Source organism: Dermacentor andersoni, chromosome 7, assembly GCF_023375885.2.
Source record: "Dermacentor andersoni chromosome 7, qqDerAnde1_hic_scaffold, whole genome shotgun sequence".
Lineage (NCBI taxonomy): Eukaryota > Metazoa > Arthropoda > Arachnida > Ixodida > Ixodidae > Dermacentor > Dermacentor andersoni.
In genome coordinates this window covers 124,653,314-124,671,065 of record NC_092820.1, presented here as the reverse complement: position 1 = coordinate 124,671,065, position 17,752 = coordinate 124,653,314, and the positions used below count along the sequence as shown (strand labels likewise).

At 44.9% G+C, this 17,752-nt stretch overlaps 1 protein-coding gene across 3 annotated transcripts in view; it reads right to left on the bottom strand.

Moving 5' to 3' along the window:
• Window positions 1–17,752, bottom strand: part of LOC126534668 (uncharacterized) — a 155,289-nt gene that overhangs the window by 65,951 nt on the left and 71,586 nt on the right. For all 3 annotated transcript variants that reach the window (XM_055072460.2, XM_055072461.2, XM_050181929.2), the window contains 2 exons: window positions 13,276–13,404; window positions 4,087–4,159 (listed from right to left, as the gene is read on the bottom strand). In XM_055072460.2, the coding sequence (XP_054928435.1) occupies window positions 4,087–4,159; window positions 13,276–13,404 (202 nt within the window). The remainder of the gene's footprint in view (window positions 1–4,086; window positions 4,160–13,275; window positions 13,405–17,752) is intronic.

Genomic DNA, 17,752 nt, shown 5'->3' with positions numbered 1-17,752 from the left:
TCGGGCTTCCCTGTGATTAGTTGACTTAGGTAACTTACTCGTTTAGAGGCTGACTTGCGATCCTGATCTCTTGTTCCCTTGCCCGATTATTCGTCATTATTTTCTGCATAGCAGGGTTCTGCATAGCATAGTGTTGCTAAATACGACAATACGACATCGGCAAACCTTCGGTTTGCCGATGACATTGTCGATGGTATTGACAATTGAAACGTAGTTGATATCAAATAGCCATAGGGCCACAACTGAACTATAAGAGCCATTTTCTTCGTCGTAATAGTTTAAAGTTTAAAGTCGAAGGCATGCTTCGACGCACATTAGTTATACGTACAAGGGAAGGAGCAGCAGCTATTGCGTCGTTTTCAGCCTATAACGATAAAACACCCTGAACGACGCACTGTGCTGAGTGGTCGGCCAATCGTTGGGGTCAGCATCCTGGTTTTGTATCGACCCAGTTTTCCCGCGCCTTAAACGAGTACGTGAAGTCAGGCATGTGCGGCCGCCACAAGTGGAGGCCGACGCTGCAAGAAGGCTTCGTCAACGACGTGATATTTTTTGAAGAGTCGCCCAAGTGTAACGCAGGCATTTATCGATTATTTTCTTAGCCATCAATGCAAGGCGGTAACTACGTGGTTCCTGGTGCAGTCTGGACGAAGCCCTGGCCGCTTTCTGTTGAAAGCGTCGTTGAAGTTGCAGTCTTATGCTACGCACTGTTAGGAATGGCCGTGCGGGGTGACAACGTGCCAGCTTTCAGCCCGCTGCACGTGTTCCAATCCGGCCAGACGGGGCGCACTTCGGAGAACTGCGAATGGCCGGCAGCCACGTGGCGCGCGGTCAGCTCAGGAATGTGCTACCCGCCAGTGCCACCCGGGACAAAGCAGAGTTCTACGAAGGCCTCTGACGTCGGCTCCGGCCCTTTTCACCTGTGTGTATGTGCGGCACGTGTATGTGAGTCATCCTCCTCCTCCAACAGCCCTCGCCATCCTCCAAAAGGGCGGGTCATCTACGGTGACGTCGAACGGTGACGTCGAACGATGACTGGACGAACGTTTCCTTCCACTGGGACTCCGTCCACTGGGAATCCGTGCACTGGGACTCAAGGGGGGACCAAGGGCTTATAAGCAGCGATTGCCGGCTGCTAGAGTGCTCGTCGTCGGGAGCTGAATGCTCGTTGTCATGCTCGAAATGAACTAGTGAGCTGTGTGAGCGCTCGTAAGCTGTTTGCTGTATGCGTCGTCTTGCGTACTCCATGTGGGAGTCACGCTAGACTGTCAATGTATCTTGCCTAAAATGTTAATATGTAAATAAATCCTGTTCACCGAGTTCCTCTCTACAACCTTCAACTCCTTCCAATGGTGGCAGCGGCGAGGTCGTCCGACGACTCCTACATCTGGTTGACAGCGGTAGGATCGTCCGACAACTCTAATAGCACGTTGTCGGCAAACCACCGACGTTGGTCTACATGCCCGTGCAGTTGGAACGCTGTACACGGCACGACTGTTCGCTGAAGTGCGCGCCCATGCCCCTTATTTTTACAGCAAAGCTGTATACCTCTACCGTCCAAGGAAATTTTCGTGTCGTGGTAAGCAAAACTGCCCGTACGTGGGCCGATCCCAAAGTTAGTGCAATGCCGGGCTGACCCCCGGCGGGCGTGCAGTTCGCCATTAAGGGGCCCACAAACACAGCTTCGCTGGTCATCCTTCTTCAATGAGTGGAAGGGTCCCGAGTTTTTTTTTTTCGGCGCTCTATACCTCGATATCGTGCCGCGCGGTTATGAGCGCGCACCTTTCAAGACGTTTCGCGAGTAATCCGCTAGGGAAGCGGATGCGCCGTCGCGCAGTGTAAAAGGTGGATTTGCCGGCGCCATTACGCTGGCACATTCACTTGTGCTAGACCATATTCTCATCATCATCATCATCATAAGCCTGGTTACGCCCACTGCAGGGCAAAGGCCTCTCCCATACTTCTCCAACTACCTCGGTCATGTACTAATTGCGGCCATGTTGACCCTCCAAACTTCCTAATCTCATCTGCCCACCTAACTTTCTGTCGCCCCCTGCTACGCATCCCTTCCCTCGGAATCCAGTCCGTAACCCTTAATGACTATCGGTTATCTTCCCTCCTCATTACATGTCCTGCCCATGTCCATTTCTTTTTCTTGATTTCAACTGAGATGTCATTAACGCGCGTTTGTTCCCGCACCCAATCTGCTCTTTTCTTAACCCTTAACGTTACACCTATCATTCTTTCCATAGCTCGTTGCGTCGTCCTCAATTTAAGTAGAACACTTTTCGTAGGCCTCCAGGTTTCTGCCCCGTACGTGAGTACTGGTAAGACACAGCTGTTGTACACTTTTCTCTTGAGGGATAATGGCAACCTGCTGTTCATGATCTGCGAATGCCTGCCATACGCGCCCCAGCCCATTCTTATTCTGATCATTTCACTCTCATGATCGGGATCAGCAATCACTACCTGTCCTAAGTAGATGCATTCCCTTACCACTTCCAGTGCCTCGCTACCTATCGTAAACTGCTGTTCCCTTCCGAGACTGTTAAACATTACTTTAGTTTTCTGCAGATTAATTTTTAGTCCCACCCTTCTGCTCTGCCTCTCCAGGTCAGTGAGCATGCATTGCAGTTGGTCCCCTGAGTTACTAAGCAAGGCAATATCATCAGCGAAGCGCAAGTTACTAAGGTATTCTCCATTTACTCTTATCCCCAATTCTTCCCAATCCAGGTCTCTGAATACCTCCTGAGACCATATTCTAGTACACTCCTAACCTGTGCTATCATCTGTACGCCTCACCCCTTCTCGCTCCGTACTGGTTGTCGGAGGTGGCACTCCACTCGCGATGGTTCGCGGTGAGATGGGGTTCGCGTCGCCCTAGAGTTTGACGGGACACTGCCCTCTGGCACGCTAACTCGAACCCGCGGTGATCGGTAGTCCTGCGAGACCTGAAGACCCCAGGACCTTCAGCGTTTGCTGGTCCATAGCAAGAGTAATAGATAACTATAGCTAAGCGTTTTCTGTTCGTTTAGCTCAGATCATTGTCTGCACGCAGCTGCCCACTGGGACACTTGCTTGGGCACTACTTTACGCCAGCAGTAGAAGGGTATATGCTGTCTCTGCTTAATAGCTGCAGCTGACTGAATGCATGCTACTCGATTTCGCCGTCTTTGTAGGTGAACGGTTTGATACCCGCCGCGGTGGCTCAGCTCAGCTTGCGCTACTAAGCACGCAAAAACGCCTGTGTCCAGTGCATTAGGGGCACATTGAAGGTGACCTGGGGGTCAAAATCTGAGTCTTCTGAACGGTCTACTCGTTGCTCGCAATCATCAACCAAGTAAGTCCTCGCTTTCTCCAGTGCTTTTCTAGCATATCACGCACCCAAAGTTTAACGCACAAGCAGCGCACGCACCGTTAATACCGTTACAGCATGGCGGTGGCGATGCCGACGACGTTGCTTCACGACTAAAACCAGCCCAGAAGGACGCAGACATACGTGTGAGTAAACAAAAAATTCGGCAAGCTACACCCTCTTGAACAGAAGCTTAAGCGCCATATGCAGTATGTATCCTATACCCGGTACAAGCTACGCAGCAGACTCTGTAGATCGTTCTCTGCTACGGACACGCTGGCGCCTTATCAGTTTATACAAGAAGGAATAAATGCAGAGGCGGTAACAAAACTGCGAGCGCATCCCACAATGCATTCTTGCTCTCTCGAACGAAGCAAACGCCGCATTTTTTTTTTCTTGGCGCGGGTTGGGCATACGCCCACTTTTTTGGCAGCTTGCTGCCGGAATCACAAATACCGCAAAAGATGGCGGCGGGAGAGCGCTCTCATTTTCAGCTGGCGGAATGTGCTGTCCATTGCCGCAACGGCCGACACCACTACTCACCTAGCGTAATCGATCATCTGAATGCTACTTAGCTTTTAAGAAAATGCTTCGAATAAAGTAGAATTAATGTAGAATAAACGCTTTCCGTCCGTGAATCACGAACCCATTGTCTCTGCATGATATGCGTCTCATGCTGTCGCGACAGTTGTACGTCTGGGCGCTATATTTCTCAAGCACGCTGAACTTACTGGTCCTTCTCGTCTTTAAGTTTTTCTTGTGTACCACCCAGCTTATCTTCCTTTGAGACCGCGAAGAAGGCATCTGCAAAAACAAAGTTTTCTGCTGTTAGGTTCACTCTTTAACCATTCAAGTTATTTAATTATTCAAGTTGCGCAAAATTTTTGGGAATGAAATATTTTTGTTTTTTTACTAATCAGCCGCTACGCAAGGACAAGTGCATTTACACGAGACGTCATGCAACTGCAGAGGTCTGAATCGGTGGGCAAGAGACATGCTAGACAGGCGGAATTGTAGTGCAAAGTTAATTGATTCAGACCGCGCTATCGTTATTATAAACTGCTAGAAAATGATGCACAGAGCTGTATTCACCTTCTATTGTATCTAAAAACGGTGTCATATTCAGTGATCTACGCTGTCCAGTGGCATCATTACTCAATTCGTATTGTATTAGGTTGGAACCGATGGCTAGTTGAAGACGCAATATTACAAATCCCATGTCATACTCAATGACTAACGTACACGATACATAGTTCAGCAGCTTCGAACATAATTCTAAAAAAATGTACTTTCATAGACGAATATCCCCTTTCGGTAGTCGTAGCGTGGAAAAAGGTTTTTGTTACCTGTCCATTCTTATTTTGGGGAGCCTGCGATGACAATTAACACTTCACGTTTGTTTGCTGACAATGGCAGGTAACATGAAACAAATCCATCTAATTTACCACCATCCGCGAGTTGTATTGACACAATTCAATTCATCTACACTTTTGCTCTTGCAACTTAAAATCGTTGAGCTGGTAAGACATCCGCGATTGTCCTGTTTATATAGGGTTGAATGCAGCGACAGCTCTGATGTGAGAATACAAATATTTCTGAACACGAATCGATACAAATAACTACGAATATCGAGCCGAATATCGAATTATAGGGACACGTTTATTAGCAACCTTGGTTATTTTTAGTATGTTGAAAAATCGCAATGGTATTGTCAACCATAAAAAAATTAGAATGGTACGCCGTTAGAGTAGAAGACTTTGGCTCACGTTAGCATGAAAAAATTTCCACTAGCTGTCTGTACTCGCTAAGTTGTGCCTCGTAATACAGCATGTAATGCCTCTGAACGCGCCAGGCATGTGACCTACTGCTAGCCGTCATTGATCACTTTGCTGCCAAGCAATAAGGTCATGACTGGGGATGGCGCTGCACAATTACCTAACAAATGAGCAAGAGCTGCGCTCTCTCCCAATTAAAGCGAAGTGGCGCTGTACTGTTTGTTATGACCGTTGGTTAGAGGAAACTGCAAGAGTCTTGTCGCTTCTTCCCCCCCCCCCCCCTTTGTTTTGAGCAACATGCAAGCAGGACTTCTGCAGCACAGCTTGTGCAGCAAGCACCCCCTCTTGTTTTTGTTTTATTTATTTTCAGCGTGAGATTATCGGAGTGAATCACTGTTTTGGAGGTTTAACACAATAGCGCTAAGGGCACCGCGTCATAAAAAATCCGGCGTCGGTGTCGACGTCGCCGCCAACGGCGACCTCTGTATGGGACAAACCCCGAACCACGCATCCCGATCCACGCAGGCCATTCGCGTGGCCCATAGGCGTTGATGAACCAACTGAATTTCGGAAAATTCGCAAAGTACGACTTGCACACAACCTACAGACATGATATCGTGGGTCTGAAACTTGAAATCACGAGAAAACACAATTCTGCTACGCGGATGCTCAAACACAAACCCCTTTTCCAGCTGCCGTTCAAGGAATGTCTTAGTAGGAGAATGTGCGCCCCCCTCGGTTCTTTTCAACACCATCACGATGGCGTTCGCATCCGTGGCGGTACCCACCGTGGGGGACAAACAAAAAAGAACCGGAAAGCTCGCCTTCGTGCATCAGCGTTCACAGGAAAACACTACGGTTGCATAAGCTGCAGTTAGCGGGAAGCGTGAGAAGTAGTCGGGGATCTTTGAATGCTATCGCATTCCACACTCAAAAAGGTGAAGCTTAAGAAGAAGCTTTAGCTCGGGCCCAACTCCGACGCGACCTATTCAAATACATGCAAAACGCAGAAACGTTTTTATGAGAACCCCTCGACCGATTATCATAAAATTTGCTGCATTTTGGGATTATCATTTGAGAAAGAAAGTCTCCAAAAATTATAGTGACTGCAGTAAGCGGAATTTCGCTATAGGTCCTTAATTTTGTTAGGATATTCAGAAATTTAGTATGAAAAAAAATATAGAAGCAAGAAGTTTACAAATTCATAGGTCTGCATCAAGACCTGAAATCGCGTTTCTGTAAACGGCATCTATTAGACAATTGAAAGCGGACATATTCAATATGTCATTGTATATCTTACGCGAATTGTTACATTGTTTACAAGGATTCTGTAAAAGCTGTATTTCCTTATTACTGAACATATTGAAATTCATGTGTAACATATCCATTTTGTTCGCTTTAGCTGTACTATTAGATGCAATTCACAGAATTGTATTATCATTTTTCGTTGCTGAGTCAGAGTTGTACGCTTGATAGTTCCGTTGTTCTTGAAAATTTTCGATTTGTTGCCAATATTTAATAAAATATTCAGGACCTAAATAAAATATTCGAAACAAACAGTCGCTAGATTTCAACTTTTTCTTTTAAGTGCAACAAACCCTGTCAAATTTAGTGCAGTGGTTGCCGAGAAAAACTAATTCCTTTTACGTGTATTTAGACAGGAGCACCCGAGCTAAAGCTTCCTCTGAAGCGTTTTTTCTTTCCCATACGGACATTCGGCGTTGGCACTGACGCCGGTTTTCCTGCCACACGGGGCCCTTGAATACTATTGCGTCTAACTGTCCTTGAACGCACCTTTACCATTAAAAAACTACATGTAAACGGCCGCGACTCACTACAGGAAATGCAGGCTCCGTGCCTGATGAAGCAACAGTTGCCTTCACTGTAGTAGTCTTCATATTACGCACACAAAATTGAGTATGTTTTCATTCTTTACACAACCCATTTGAATGGGTGCAAACGCTGCGGGTTCTACGGTAAAAAAAAAAAAAATTAATTCTGGGGTTTTACGTGGCAAAACCGCGATCTATTATGAGGCACGCCGTAGTGCCGGACTGCGGAAATTCGGACCACCTGGGGTTCTTTAACGTGCACCTAAATCTAAGTACACGGGTGTTTTCGCACGCCAGGGCTCTATACGGTATTACTAAATGCATTCGATTGGCAGACGTTCGCAAATGTCGCAGTAACTTAGGTTGACAACACCGATCCGTTACATAGAAAGGCACAGACATCGGAGTGGCTGAGCTCATCTACGTGAATCGGAACAAATCACATCCGTTTCTAACGGCTTTTGGACGAACCGCTACTTCACGGCGGCTTTCAGGTAGACCAAAGGCGGAGCGTAGTATTTGATCTGTATAAATCTCAGGTAATTGTCATAGTTTTAACAAGCAGCCAAGCGCGTTCAACAGAATTTAGTTCTGCCATGAACGGCCATGAGCCAGAAGCATCGAGGGACACTGTAGACTAAATGTTTGTTTTTGCTGGAAAAGCTAGGTTGTTCTCTTGAATTGCGTTGTATTTGTAATTGTACAATCTCAAGGTAAACGCAGAACTGAAGCTTTCATCACCCGTTATCAAAACATTAGCAAGGTAAGACCCCTCTGCAGACTGGTGTTAGATTCACGGTTTTTGTCATCTGTACACACAGTAGACAAACATAAAACTACCAGGTCAATGATTCAGGTCACTAGCGTTTCAAAATGCCTTCGTTATTTAAAATTTGCTTGACAGTATTAGCGAGAATTTCGGCAATATTTTTGCCTCACTTTTTCTTCAGAGTTTAGCATTTTACTTTTGCACAATATCCAGAAGGCTAGTAGAGGATCAATGGCAAAATAGGCATACAAAATAGCGAGAAGGCGGGAATAGGCATCACATGCACATTTGATGTGCATGTGATGCCTATTCCCTCCTTTTCGATATTTTGTATGCCTATTTGACCATTGCCAAATATTTGATGTGCATGTCGAAAACAAAGCAAAAGGGAAAATAGACTCATGCTTCGCACCAGAACTGAAATATTCAAGATGTACACTAAGTAAATCCTAATTCCTTGTTTTTTATAGGTCTAATATATAACGATAAAATTATCGTTCACTATCCTTATTGAACTTGCCATTATTGGGAATCCCTATACGACAGCGGCACAAGATTGGTCTATCATGTGAAGTAATTCTGCATATATAGCCGTTGCAGCCCTTGTGTTCTTTCATTGTCATTAAGACAGTATTCAATAAAGGGTAAATAAACCAGTTCATGGTGAACTATAGGAACTACTAACTAAATATAATGCGCAATGAGGACGAGAACACGACAACTTGCAGTAATTCTACACTGTGTTAACAGTTTGTGCGAAGACGAACACAAGTCTGTTTGGATCGGTGTATTCCAAGTGGGTCATAATTCTAAGAGCCTGTTTCTGTAGTAGTACTAATAGCTACAGATATGTGGGATGCACATTGTTACAGAAAACGATGCAGCGATCGGCGTCCCGCCTCAAAACGTTTGGCAAAGCCAATTGCTGCATCGATTTTCTTTGTCTCTCTCTCGGCACGGCTCTGTGCCGATCCCAGACAACTCAGTGACGCCAGCAGTCTCCGCCTGCTGGCGTCGCAGCGTCACACATACCTTTAGATGCACACAGCTTTAGATGCACAGTTTTATGTGCAGAGAGTTTTATGTGCACAGAGTTTTATGTGCACAGAGTTTTATGTGCACAGAGTTTTATGTGCACAGAGGTTTATGTGCACAGAGGTTTATGTGCACAGAGGTTTATGTGCACAGAATTTTATGTGCACAGAATTTTATGTGCACAGAATTTTATGTGCACAGAGTTTTATGTGCACAGAGTTTTATGTGCACAGAGTTTTATGTGCACAGAGTTTCATGTGCACAGAGTTTCATGTGCACAGAGTTTCATGTGCACAGAGTTTCATGTGCACAGAGTTTCATGTGCACAGAGTTTCATGTGCACAGAGTTTCATGTGCACAGAGTTTCATGTGCACAAAGTTTTATATGCACAAAGTTTTATATGCACAAAGTTTTATATGCACAGAGTTTTACGTGCACAGAGTTTTACGTGCACAGAGTTTTACGTGCACAGAGTTTTACGTGCACAGAGTTTTACGTGCACAGAGTTTTACGTGCACAGAGTTTTACGTGCACAGAGTCTTACGTGCACAGAGTCTTACGTGCACAGAGTCTTACGTGCACAGAGTCTTACGTGCACAGAGTCTTACGTGCACAGAGTCTTACGTGCACAGAGTCTTACGTGCACAGAGTTTTACATGCACAGAGTTTCATGTGCACAGAGTTTTACATGCACAGTTTTACATGCACAGAGTTTTACATGCACAGAATTTTAGATGCACAGAGTTTCATATGCACAGAGCTTTAGATGCACAGAGCTTTAACAGATGCACAGAGCTTTAGATGCACATAGTTTTATGTGCACAGAGCTTTATGTGCACCGAGTTTTATGTGCACAGAGTTTTATATGCACAGAGCTTTATGTGCACAGAGTTTTATATGCTCAGATTTTTATATGCACAGAGTTTTATATGCACAGAGTTTTATATGCACAGAGTTTTATATGAAGCTAAACATTTCGACAGAATTTCCTGTCTGGTTGGGAAATTGATTAGGGCTTGAGACTGACTCCAACCAAATAACTGAATTTTATTAGCCCGACGTTTCGGAGCCCATTCGGCTCCTTCTTCAGGGGGGTTGTTTTTCGGGGGGCGGCGGTGCGCAGCTTTTAAAAAGCGTCTTTTCGCCCATTCGGCCCCTGAAGAAGGAGCCAAATGGGCTTCGAAACGTCGGGCTAATAAAATTCAGTTATTTGGTTGGAGTCAGTCTCAAGTCCTAAGAGTTTCAGATGCACATAGCTTCAGATGCACATAGCTTCAGATGCACATAGCTTCAGATGCACATAGCTTCAGATGCACATAGCTTCAGATGCACATAGCTTCAGATGCACATAGCTTCAGATGCACATAGTTTCAGATGCACATAGTTTCAGATGCACATAGCTTCAGATGCACATAGCTTCAGATGCACATAGCTTCAGATGCACATAGCTTCAGATGCACATAGCTTCAGATGCACATAGCTTCAGATGCACATAGCTTCAGATGCACATAGCTTCAGATGCACATAGTTTCAGATGCACATAGTTTCAGATGCACATAGTTTCAGATGCACATAGTTTCAGATGCACATAGTTTCAGATGCACATAGTTTCAGATGCACATAGTTTCAGATGCACATAGTTTCAGATGCACGCGGCAAGCCGCGCCTTTAGTTTAGCCAGCGGCCGTTGCCTTAGCACAGTTGCAATGCCCGCACAATGCGGAGGTTGGGAGTTCGGCTCCCAGCAGCGGCAAGTGTCTTTTCGTCCATTTTAATTTCTCCTTTTCATTTTCGGCATTTTTCGAGCGCAGCTAAATTCCCCGATATTTTCTTTGACTTCATTGTCTGTTGGCTTTATGTAGTCATGAATACCAAAATTCGAACTCCTTCGTATATATATATATGAGGAAGGGGGCGGAATATGGTTGGTGCACTCTTAAAAATTTTTGCACCCATCGGGGCGTATCTTTTCCCGCAACAATTATCGTCATGTGCCTTGGCGGCATTTTCTTTCGTTAACGCTGCGAGGCCTGTACTTCCAAGTCACGAACGGCTTTCGCGATATCAGCGTGACATATTCTCGACAGGAAAGTAGCGAGAGCAGCATTTTGAAGAAACACAAGCAACGTAGATGACTATTATTGTTGGGGGAAAAATATACCCTCCAAAGGGTGCAACTTTTTTAAGAGTACGCTTCTAGCATGGCCAGCTTAATCACCAAGGTGTCCGGGGCATTAGCCCTTTTAAGAGGAAGCTTTAGCTCGGGTGCTCCTATCTAAATACATGTAAAAGGAGAATTAGTTTTTCTCGGCAACCACTGCACCAAATTTGACGGGGTTTGCTGCATTTAAAAGAAAAGCTTAAAATCTAGTGACTGTTGGTTTCGAATTTTCGATTTAGGTCGTCAAATTTTTATAAAAATTTGGCAAAAATTGGAAATTTTCAGAAAACGGAACTATCAAGTTTACAACTCCGTAACTCAGCAAGAAAAAATGATATCGCAATTCTGTTAATTGCATCTAATAGTACATCTAAAGCGGACGAAGTTGATATGCTATACATGAATCTCAAAAAATTTAATAATCTGGAAATACAGGTTTTGCAGAACCTGTGTAAACAACGTAACAAATTCACGTAAGGTATGAAATGACATATCAAATTTGTCCGCTTTCAATGGTCTAATGGATGCTGTTTACAGAACTGCGATATCTATTTTTGATGCAGAGTTATGAATTTGTAAACTTCGTTCTTGTATTTTTTTCGAATTCCGAACTTCCGAATTTCTGAAAATTCGTTTAACAAAACCCAGGACATAAATCTAAATTCCGCTTCCAACAGTCACTAGAATCTAACTTTCTCTTTCAAATGCAACAAAATTCATTAAAATCGGTCCAGGGGTTATCTCAGAAAAACGTTTTTGCGTTTTACATGTATTTGAATAGGCCGCGTCGGAGCTGGGCCCGAGCTAAAGCTTCCTCTTAAGAGGAAGCTTTAGCTCGGGTGCTCCTATCTAAATACATGTAAACGGAGAATTCGTTTTTCTCGGCAAACACATCACCAAATTTGACGGGGTTTGTTGCATTTAAAAGAAAAACTTAAGATCTAGTGACTGTTGGTTTCGAATTTTCGATTTAGGTCGTTCAATTTTTATAAAAATTTGGCAAAAATCGCGAATTTTCAGAAAACGAAACTATCAAGTTTACAACTCCGTAACTCAGCAAGAAAAAATGATATCGCAATTCTGTGAATTGTACCTGATAGCACATCTAAAGCGGACAAAATTGATATGTTACACATGAACCTCAAAAAATGGAGTAATCTGTAACTACAACTTTTGCAGAACCTTCGTAAACAACGTAACAAATTCACGTAAGATGTAAACTGACATATCAAAGTTGTCCGCTTTGAATGGTCTAATGGATGCCGTTTACAGAATTGCGATATCTGTTCTTGTTGCAGAGCTATTTGCTTGTAAACTTCGTGCTTCTATTTTTTTCAAACGTCTGAATTTTTGAAAATCCTTTTAACAAAATTCAAGCCCTAAATCAAAATTCCGCTTCCAACAGTCACTAGAATTTAACTTTCTCTCTCAAATGCAACAAATTTCATTAAAATCGGTCCATGGGTTATCTCAGAAAAACGTTTTTGCGTTTTTACATGTATTTGAATAGGCCGCGTCGGAGTTGGGCCCGAGCTAAAGCTTCCTCTTAAGAGGAAGCTTTAGCTCGGGCCCAACTCCGACGCGGCCTATTCAAATACATGTAAAAACGCAAAAACGTTTTTCTGAGATAACCCCTGGACCGATTTTAATGAAATTTGTTGCATTTGAAAGAGAAAGTCAAATTCTAGTGACTGTTGGAAGCGGAATTTCGATTTAGGGCTTGAACTTTCTTAAATCGATTTTCAAATATTTGACCGTTTGAAAAAAATGGAAGCACGAAGTTTACAAATTCATAGCTCTGCATCAAGAACTGATATCGCGGTTCTGTAAACGGCATCCATTAGATCATTCAAAGCGGACAAATTTCATATGTCATTTTACATCTTACGTGAGTTTGTTACGTTGTTTACAAGGGTTCTGTGAAAGTTGTAATTACATATTAATAAATTTTTTGAGATTCATGTATAAGATGTCAAATTTGTCCGCTTTAGATGTGCTATTAGGTACAATTCACAGAATTGTGATATCACCTATTCTTCCTGAGTTACAGAGTTGTAAACTTGATAGTTTCGTTTTCTGAAAATTTGCGATTTTTGCCAATTTTTAATAAAAAATTGACGACCTAAATCGAAAATTCGAAACCAACAGTCACTAGATTTTAAGTTTTTCTTTTAAATGCAACAAACCCCGTCAAATTTGGTGCTGTGGTTGCCGAGAAAAACGAATTCTCCGTTTACATGTATTTAGATAGGAGCACCCGAGCTAAAGCTTCCTCTTAAGCATATTCGATGACGACTGCGTGCTCTGGCTGCGCATGCGCTGTGGTGTTCGACACTTTGGCACTTACCGGGACCTTTTCCATCGTAGGAGAACTGCATTATGTGTATCGTCTGCTCGTCAGCTACGTAAACGTTTCCCATCACATTGTGGACCGTCTCCTTGAAAGCACCGAGGCTAACGCCATGGTATCCTGCACCTGTGCAAGACGGTCATTCGAGGTTAGCACACGAGCATTATGACGTTCGTCAGCTTTGCCAACAACATTGAAGAAATATTAACACTAAACATTTTGACATCCTTATTGGTGCTCAAAGGGTGCTTGGATTGGACAACACATTTACCTACTAGGGGCAAGGCCGACCCGTTGGAACAAATCAGATTCTTTTGTTGGCGACTGTCTGCGGCAATAAACATGGTAGTTGATGGTAATAGTTGTCATAAACAGATTTTCTCCCTGCGAGCGTTGTTTGAGCTCGCCTCCTTGTGCAATAAATTCCTATAAATTTTTGTGAGCTTAAAGGAAAAAGCGTTAACAATGGTACAAGAACAAGAACTAATTTTCTCCTAGTCTACCCGAATTTTCACCAGCAAGAACGTAGAGGGCAGAAAGAAATGAAATGAAATTAAAATCAATATTACGGAACATCCCAGAGCAGCACACGGTCTAGGCAGTTCGCCGTAGTCGTAGGGGGGGAGGAGGAAGATGGAGGGTCTTTATATGGTTTCGTTACAACCACTTTGGTTTCTCTAACGTGCAGTTAAATCTATGTGAGAAGCGCGACTATAAATGATCGAAAGCATTTCGTGCCTGTCATGAAATAATTATTTAACTAGCTTAGGTCTAGATATGGAGGTCGGGGCATATAGTTACGCAAGTGCGAGCGTTGATTAGCGCATACATGAAAATGGCACAATTTCATTTTCTCATCTGATTAGATTTTATATGAAATGCTTACAAAGCTTCCCTGCTACATCCGGAAAATGCAAGGACGCAAAGTTATCGCATGAGAAGAGAATATAATGTGGGGGACGCGTACCCGAAGTTTGATTTGCGTGGGTCAATTAGGGTCCTGTGAAAATTGCCGAATAGTCGTTTTGTTCGTAATTTGTAAGTTGCACAAGAAAAGTTTCATGCGTCCTCAGTCAAATTAAAGGAGAAAAAAATATTGGTAAAGAGTAGGGGGCATGTTAGTGGTGTTGTGCAGCCAGATTCAATCTGAGGGTTCAATACAGACTTACACAAGCGTTTCAGAGCTTTACAAGCATATTTTACTATAAGCGTAGTAGTGGTGCCAGTGGCCTGAAAACTTGATGCACCACAATGTTACGAGAGAAGCACGTGTGGATACGTTTCAGGTGCGCCAGCATATGGGCATCGCGAATGGTTCCTTCAGGTGCTTCAAGTCATTATGGCGCCGTTATCCGCTATGTTTCGTAGTGGCCGGGAAAAGTTATCGCCATACCAAATGGGGCGGCCAACTTATGCGTAGTGCCTGGCGAAACTGACGTTTCTGGCTTCATTATGAGGAGCGCAAATAATTTGTGAATACCCAGGCTCTCTCAACTTCCACGCGTTATACATCTGCTACGTTCCGCGAATGCGAGCCGCTCCCTCTATTTACAACCGCAATGACCCCAGGACCGCGCTCGCCAGCTGCTGCTGCCAACATTGAACCAAAGAAGCCGTAGCGATCGTGCACGCGGGTGGAAGCAAATTTGCAGAAAGAGGGACGCTGGATTTTTTAGCAGTCAGAAAATGCCCCCCGCGGATCCCGCATTGATAATAGAGACCTTTAGCGTGTCCGGTATTCGGGCAAGCGCGGGCGGTTTTCCGGTTTAGCGGGGGCGTCAAGGTGAGCGGCCAGATTGGTGGCGCCAGCTGGTGGCGCAAAGCTCAACCACACAAACACAGAGCTAATTGCTATATTCTGCTTAGCTGCTGGCGTAAATTTTCGACAGTGGCGTAATCGTGTTCACAATTACGCCGCTGCCAAAAATTTGCACGAGTGGCGAAGCAGGATATGGTGAGTTACTGCAGTTTTAGCTATGCGTTTGTCTGGTTGAGCTCTACAACACCAGGCGGCTTCACCGCTCACGTTTACGCCCCTACCATCCGGTAATCCGCCCAAACCGCTCCCGTTTACCGGAATAGCGTACAAGCTAAAGGTCTCTAATGCGTGTGGGCATGGAACGCAATTCGATCACTGTGCTTGGAGCACCCTTCCTGCTCGCCGGCATTTCGGGAACGTGACGACAACTGGAAAGGAAGCGTCGCACCTGGAGCGTTTAACCGAAGAGGCCTGCCAAGGGTACTTCTAGCAACGAAACAAGAGGTGGAACCAGTGTTTCGTGTCGAATCGGAAGTCGCTGCCGCCACCCCTGGAGGAGCCTCACAAAAGAAATCACTGTACCAGCTACCCGAAACAAGTCTAAGCCATATTAGAATGTAACACTAGAACAGCTGCCGCAACAGCATCAGAAAATTAAATGCAGGAAGGTCGATGAAGAACTCCAACGTCCACAGCGACTCCGAAATGGTCACCAAAAAGAACGTAGGCGAAAAGATATGGACGCCGCATACAAATACGCCGGCAAGCAGGCCTGGTAAACCGAAAACTAATCAAAGAATGATACTCATTCTAAGAAAAGAACGTCACCAAGCGTATCTTCGACGCCACCAAGACTGCTCCTACTACAACTTCTGTAACAATGCTATGAAAAACGACGAAAAGCATGTTGTACTTGTTCTTGTTCCTGTTTTATTTACTTGAGCTATTTCAGTTCTATGTGATTTTACAGTATAAAAGAAAACTGCTGCCATACAAGTGTTTTTTCCTAATAACAATCGGTAAGGACCCTTTAACAAGTTTGGTGGATTGGGCCAAAAGTGTACTTTGGAACTTTATACGTTAATTACGTTAATTATACGTCGATTCCTGGCATATGGGACCGAGAGAAATTCCACTTCAGTAGCCCGTCCGTAGCCCTAATCTGACGCCAAGATTTAACTGCAACGCAACACAGAGGAACCACCGATCTCGACGTGCTTCTCGACGGCCATGCAGCCACCGCCTTAGAGGGCACAGGAGTCGACTACTCCGTCATGAGTGGACCCATCGCCGCCAAGTTGAAGGTTAAGACAGCATGGGAAGGCCCTGAAATGGGACCGCTGGAGGACACCTAATAACGCTGACCGGAAATGTGCACCGCGAGAATTGCCGTTCATGACCGGGCTTCCCCTGTCACCTTCGTTATCCTTCAACACTGATCACGAGACGTAATTCTCGGCATGACTTTCTGAACCAACACGGCGCAATCACCCACCTGAAGTCGACGTCGATAACACTATCCGAAGACCAAGCGATACCGCCAGAGAGTTCTCGTAGTCACAAGGCTTGAGTGTGATCGAAAATCAAATCAGCATCCTTCCCCCCTCCAGCATTGTCATTTCCGTCGGCACCAAAACACCTTCCAACGTAGAAGGCGTCATCGAGGGTGACCAACGTCTGCTGTTCGACTGAAATTTGAGTCGCAAGAGCGATTGCGCGACTGCACGGAGGAAAAACAAAGTGTTGCTGACAAACTTCAGCCAGGAGCTAAAGCGCATTAACAAGGGCACGACGATCGCATATATCGAGGAATTTGGAAACCAGCAATGCGTTTGTCCTCTCAAATTATGTCGCATATTAGGAACTACGGTCGCATAACGACCGTAGTTCCTGAACCAGACATAAATCCAAGTCTCCCCATGAATAAGCAGCAACAGCTCAGAAGTCTGCTCCGATGATACGAAGACTGCTTTTCGACGTCATCGAGGATTCGACAAACACCTGTCGCAAAGCATGGCATAATAACCGAAGAGTGCGCTCGAGCGCACTCTTCGACGCGAGAACATGAAGCTATAAGACAACAAGTCGACGAAATGCTGTCAGCATTTCAGACTGTCGGCGACGCAAAACACCGCCGACAAGGCCAGCGGGATTGCTACAGCCGACCGATCCTCCTTGCTGACTATATCAGCAGATCGGGATGTTACGACCATTTCGGACGTCAACATCAGGAAATTAAGTGGATCGTCGTCGCGACGGGCTACCTCACCTGTTTCGCTGAAACGAAAGCTCTGCCGGAACGTAGCGCAGCCAAAGTAGCGAAATCCTTCGCCGAGAACACCCTGCAGCGACATGGCGCCCCAGAAGTCCTCATCACCGACAGAGCAAGGTCTTTACAGCGGAGCTCACCCAAGCTATTCTAGAATACAGCTATTCTAGAATATATAGAATATTCTAGAATATTCTAGAAAGTTGTCCTCCTGTGACAAGTCACAGGAGGACAACTGCCTTCTGCCCGCAGAGGAATGGTCTTACGGAGCGCCTGAATAAGACCCTCGCAGACATGCTAGCATTGTACGTAGACGTCAAGCACAAGACCTGGGATGCCATCCTGCCATACGTAACCTTCGCTTACCACACGGCGGTGCAAGAAACAACACAGATCACGCCATTTAAGCTAGTTTTCGGCAGAAACCCAACGACGACTCTCGATGC